Below are 6,238 nucleotides of genomic sequence, written 5' to 3'. Positions count from 1 at the left end.
TGTTTTTACATTCATCAGGTCCCAATCAGACCAAATATCAAAGAGAACTTAATAATGCAGCCCTATTTCTGGATATCTTTTTCCCTCTTGGTTGCAAACGCCACCAAGACTGCAGCTGGAAGGAATAAAAACTAAAACTGTCCTTATGCAGGGGGCATGCTGGTTAACACCGTTACCTCGCAGCAGGTCCTGAGTCTGCATGGGTTCTCACCAGGTAATCCCGCTTCCTTGCAGGGACTACAGCTCCCCTGCTACCCTGAAGTGGATAAGTGCAAGCAAACGGATGGAAGGATGAACTGTCTTTATGCACATTAACTAAACATTAAAAGGATAACACTTGTAATCTATGTGGTTCTCCAGTTTCTTACTGATAAAGCTGTGACGGTGATGTCAAATAATCCTCACAGTGTAAACACCCTGTCCTTCCTTGCTTCAAATACTGCTGTTTGTGATTGGTCAGTGTTACCCCTCTAATGAGAATGGCTTGTAATAAGACTGGGGAAATCCTGTGATTGACTTACCAAGTTTATACCCACCTTCCTGTAACCTGATGATGTTCTGGTGAGTGAAGCCAGATAACTCCAACATATCTTTGGTCTGATGAACTTCATCTGCAGGCATAGTTTCAAATAAATTAACATATGTACAGGGAATTACTGTGAGCCAGTAACTTTAGGCTTCACAAATGTCCATTTTTTTTCCTTCTCTTATTTCTGTATGATGTCATTGACAGTGAATATTACTTATGTGGTCATATCTGGCACACAGGTTCTAACCATTATGTGACGGAGAGCAAATTAGATGAAAGCTGGCTTAAAGGGAAAAGAAGTGAAGCAGATTTTTTCAGACAGAGGTTCAACTGAGGGGCATCACCAAGGCTCAGCATGATAATGCTCAGCAACAGTAAAAATGCACAGTTGTAAAGGAGTATAATAGATCCCTTTACCCACAGCCACCCTGGGGCGCCTCTGTCAGTGGTGCGGTGGTCAGAGAGCCCGGTGGCGCCAGTGTCCGGCAGCCTTGCCTCTGTCAGTGCGCCCCAGGGTGGCTGTGGCTACAATGTAGCTGCCATCACCAGTGTGTGAATGTGTGTGTGAATGGGTGGATGACTGGATGTGTAAAGCGCTTTGGGGTCCTTAGGGACTAGTAAAGCGCTACACAAATACAGGCCATTTACCATTTTACAGTTGCATAATCATACTTCAGCTTAAGACAGGATATTGTTAGAGTGGACCCAGAGTTGTTGGGTCCTGCATTCATATTTTTCTCGTATTTTTTACATGAGATTTCAATAAAGGCTGCCGCACTCTTAAATGGCTGTTTTCCAGTTAAAGAAAGACATGAGATAATCGATACTTTTGGAGGCTGGATTCAAAAATCCAAAAACAAAGTGGGTGGATGATTTTTCTGCAGACTGAAGGAACAACACCTCTGTGTAAAGCAATGAGGAAAATTAGCTTTAAGTCATGACCTTGATTTAATTAGTTGTGTTTATTCTGCTTGATTGTTCATTCAGTTAAATAAAACGACAATGTCCTCCCAAACAAGTTACGCAATTGATCAGAGGAGGAATCCTTCAAAAAAAATTACAGTATTCAACAGTTCAACTGAAAACAGGGAACAATTTAAAGTGATTTTCTTCCCATACAAAGTTCTCAGTGACTAAGCTACAGTATATCTGAAAAACTTCATAATGGAGGTATATTAGGTCTGGCTATTCCAGAATAAATTCTAGGCTGGATTATTGTAAATCCATGTCATCGGGTTTTCCGAATAACTTCCTGAAAAACCTTCATTTGATCCAAAATACAACAGCAAGAGCATTAATAGGAGCCATAAAATCATATTTCTCCCACTTCAACTTCTTATTAGCTTCCTGTCAAATCCAGAATCAAATCCTTCTCTCTACACACAAACTCCATCAATGCCCCATCGATCTTAAATACCTCATAGTACAATGTTATCCTAACAAAAGGCATTTTGGGGTTTCAAAACTAGAATGGGAGGCGGAGCCTTCAGCTATCAGTACCCTGTCCTGGCCGCCAATCTCCCATTTTGGGTTCAGGATTAAATAAACCAGGATGACATAATTTGGTGGGTTTCTTTTTTTTATTGTGTTGAAGGTGAAAGGATGCAAGAATCTAACATAATTAATACACGTTCAGATGATCATGAAATGTTTCTTTACAAGAAATCTTGATCACATACAGTAAGTGAAAGATTAAATGGTTTTGTCACACAGACCAGAAGGGTGGCACACACTAACACACACTACCAGATAGACAGGATATGATGCAATGTGATAGAGGGTGTGACATCATTAAAGGAAGGTTTTTTTAAGCTTGTGATTTCATGCTTATTAGGGCAGGATCAGAGTGTGAAACATCACTTAGCAGAGGGTCAGACTGCTGGGGGACTTCCCACAATGCCCTGAGGTGTTTCCCCCACTGTCCTCTCTTTCACTTCTGATGTCTTTATATGCAGCTTTTGCTTTTAACTTTTTTCCTCCTGTAGTTTTGTTTTTTGTCTTCTTTCTCTATGCTTCACTTTTCTTTCTTCTTTTTCCTCTCACCCCCAGCTGGTCATGGGAGAAAGCTGACCCTGTCTGAGCCTGGTTCTGCTGGACGATTTCCCTTTTTTGTTTTCTTGTTCACAGAGGATTCTCCAGGTTCTCTCTATTACACTTTAAGATCCCCACCCTTCAATGTAGAGAGTCCAAAGATGACTGTTGTTGTAAACTGTCATTTTGAAACTCTGTTTCTGTGTTTAGTGAAGATGAAAAAAAGGCCACAATGATTGCTGATGTGGAGCATGCTCTACTTCAAAAGCCAGAAATTTTTTGTATTTATTTATTTTTTCCTAAATCATTAATTAATGACTGAAGATCCAAACTTTACTTTACTTAAATAAAAGGTCAGTGTTATTTAAAAAAAATATTTTTCTTTGTCTGAATTGAGGGATGGCGTTAGATGGTGCTTATGTTGAGCCAAATGAGAACGGTTGTCTTGACAACAGGAAATGTACAACAACAGGCCAATGTCAGGCCACCAGGCGAACATTTAGAAATTGATTAACCGTCAGCTGACCTTCTTTTCTTCATGTCTTGGTTCAATAGTTCCAAAAGTTGTGCTAATAGTTCCGACATTAAAGCTGTGCCGATATCAGAGACGTAACCTCGCTGTTGCCCGGACATCCTTATAGGACTTTCTTGAATTTCAAGAATTCATCTATATTATGGTCTTATTGATTAGAACTGTTATGACTGCTGTGTTATTTTTGTGTCATTGTGTGCAACTGCTGTGTTCCTTCCTCTATGAAGAGGTAGAATATGCTGAAATGTGGAGGTGCAGCTCAAACACGATTGGCTCGAGGCTGGTGACCACACCTTACATAAGGAGTCAAGATAGCCACGGTCTGTAGAGAGGATCATTCACTTGTTTGTTTTCCAAATCCAGTATTTTTTGTAACATCAATTATAATTGTGTGCATGGTTGAAGGAGTAAGTAGAGCTGAGATGCCTTTTGTTTTGGAAGATGGGGGGGGGGGGGGGGGAGCTTTTGGTTAGGCTAGCTCTGTTGTCGAGGTGTTTGTTATTTTGGTCTTAGCTCAGCCCTAGTTAACTACTACTTTTGTGTTTGTAAAATTGTTGATTTGTAAACACAAATCATACTGGCCCAAAGAAGGAGACACTTCTCAAACTCCTGACCTCTTGCTCTGGAGTTTAATTCTTATCCTTCTGAGCCAACTAATCCAGACACTGAGCCCATTGCATTGCAGGTTATAAAGCTGATGTCGGGGGCAAAGAGGCAACACCTGTAATAGAATTTACAGATAAAAGTTAAATGGTTTAAAAATGTCTTCTGGCTGTTTGGAGCCTATCCCAGTGACCATAAGACAAGAGGCAGGGTACACCTTGGACAGGTCACCAGCTTGTCACGGGGCCAACACAGAGAGACAGGCAGCCTTTCACACTCACATTCACAGCTATGGGTAATTTAGAATAATTAATTAACATAACTCCACTAAATGCATGTCTTTGGACTTTGGGAAGAAGCTGGAATACCCACACAAACACAGGGAGAACATGCAAAGTCCACACAGAAAGGACATTTCCTGCTTTGTAAAAGACGATCTGATTGGACTGCTAGTGTACTTGGAAACAGCATAAATATTTATCTTTTCATGGTGCAGTTCTGCTTGCAGACGACTATTTCAACCTTTCCTCAACAATTAAGAATACAAAAAAAGTTGTAAATTACTTTCAGTAGAGACACCAACAATTGACATTATAAAAGAGTTTAGGTTTTTTAAAAAGTTAAGACAAAAAAAAAAAAAACCCTGCAGAAAATCGAAATGGGGGTGTGGGTGGAAACAAGGATCCCCTGCTGCTCATGAACCCTTATTGCTCCTAGCTACGCACCTGCCTCTAAATCCAACGCACATGTGCAACACCCAGACGCAGAAACACAGACTTGTGTTAACTGTGACAATCTATTTTTGCTGCACAGACGGACGCTGACACCGATGACTCCAGGACTTTCCAGCGGGCCGGTGATTTGCTGCAATGCGAACACTTAAATCGCTGCCTGCGCTGTCAGATAGATAGGCGGGAGCAGCAACCTCCCACTCCTCCTATTGCTATAACAACCACAGGGCGGTCGGTGTGACTCGATGGCACAGCAGCTCGGATGCGACTGCCAAGTGTCATCCTCCTGCAAGTAGCCCGTCCTCTGCTCAAAGCATCGCCGCATGAACACTGACTGAATCCCGCCCGGGGTAGGAGGAGGGGGAGAGCCTGTGTTTCCCCCGTCACAGTGATCTGAGCACCGGGGAAGCTCAGGCTTGGGATCCGCTACGTCAAACAGATTAGTGAAATAACCTCTCGGAGTAGGACATACCTCCCCCCACACCCCCTTTGGGTTTGCCTGACTGCATGCAAGGGCTCAGGAGGCAAGATAGACTGTGCTGACAGAAAGCCAGGAATCCCTTGGCGAAATAGAGAAGTGCATTACTTTTCTTTTCTTTTTTTTTCCTGGGTTGGGTGAGACGACTGGTGATCCTCCGGCAGCCTCTTTCTCTCTGTCTCTCTCTCTTCTTCTTCTCCTCCCCCCACCCCTGCGCGAAATGGCGAAAGAAAACGGCGAGTCCAGCGATGGATCTTGGAAAAAGCATGTCGATGACATCAAGAAAATCTTTGACTTCAAGGAAGTCCTTGGGACGTGAGTAACGCGATACACGCAGGCTTTGCGGGCGGATAAAAACAACAACAGAAAACCAACAACTTTGTGTCCACTTGTGCAAATTGGTGTCAAGACAACAATGCCACAGTGTAGCGGTTTTGGCGGAAATGAGCGCTGACTGACAGCTGTTGAATGTGTGCTGAATTAACTGGTTGACGGTGACAGACGCAGGCAGAAACTTACAGCCCGCTGATAGAGGCGTTTTAAACCCAGACCTGGAGCCTGATGAGTTTATTGTTCAGTGTGTGTGTGTGTGTGTGTGTGTGTGTGTGTGTGTGTGGGGGGGGAGAAGGGGATCTTAATCATGTGTGAAGTCAGACTCGCGTGATGCCCCCCCTCCCCGTTATGTCATGGTTCATTCAGAAACTACTGCGGCATGTTTCTGCTTTTATGTTTTTTCCCAGGACTGACGCGTGTATCCAGAGCTTTGTTAAGGCTGACATTTATTTATCGGCACAACTGTGACAAAGACAGCGGGGGCCTCTTTTGCATTACATGATGATGATGATGATGAAGAAATCAGCTCCCCCAAATTAAGGGGGCCATCTGTGAGGACTTTAGTGGGTGTTGTGCCTTGTTCTGTCGGCCTCTTGACTCTCTTCTCCAAACAGAGGGATGTATTTGAGCTGAGAAAGATCACGTCTGGGGTTTTATGGATCTGTGTCACTGTGGCAGATTCTTGTTTGTACAGTAAACTGCTGTGCTCTGGTTTGTGTGGACTTGTTTTTAGGGAAACCTCCCCTCCCCTCCCCACCCTCCACTCCTCCACTCCCCTCATCTTTGGCTGAACTTAGTCCCTTGCCCTTGGACCACAGAGCAGGCGAATTCCACAGTTTATTTTGGTCTGCTGTTAGTGCTGCCTGACTTCATGTCTTTTTCTTCTTTGAATAAGTCATGCAGCACAGACAGAAGAGCCTGAGTGAATGAGCGACAGGAGACAGCCAGAGCAGGTCGTGCTCACACGATCCAAGCAGCCTTGTGATAGACTGCTAGGTGTT

The 6,238-nt window shown here is 43.4% G+C and overlaps 1 protein-coding gene across 1 annotated transcript in view; it reads left to right on the top strand.

Moving 5' to 3' along the window:
- Positions 1 to 4,518: 4,518 nt before the first annotated feature.
- The window catches only part of camk1db (calcium/calmodulin-dependent protein kinase 1Db), a 28,681-nt gene continuing 26,961 nt past the window's right edge, over positions 4,519 to 6,238 (top strand). The window contains exon 1 of the mRNA XM_085412591.1: positions 4,519 to 5,219. Coding sequence (XP_085268717.1) covers positions 5,125 to 5,219 — 95 coding nt within the window. The 5' untranslated portion in view covers positions 4,519 to 5,124. The remainder of the gene's footprint in view (positions 5,220 to 6,238) is intronic.

This window comes from Rhamphochromis longiceps, linkage group LG7 (assembly GCF_057381845.1).
Source record: "Rhamphochromis longiceps isolate RC_006_pf linkage group LG7, R_longiceps_female_GT1.1, whole genome shotgun sequence".
Lineage (NCBI taxonomy): Eukaryota > Metazoa > Chordata > Actinopteri > Cichliformes > Cichlidae > Rhamphochromis > Rhamphochromis longiceps.
The sequence above is the reverse complement of the archived record's forward strand: the minus strand, read 5'-3'. Positions and strand labels throughout refer to the sequence as shown.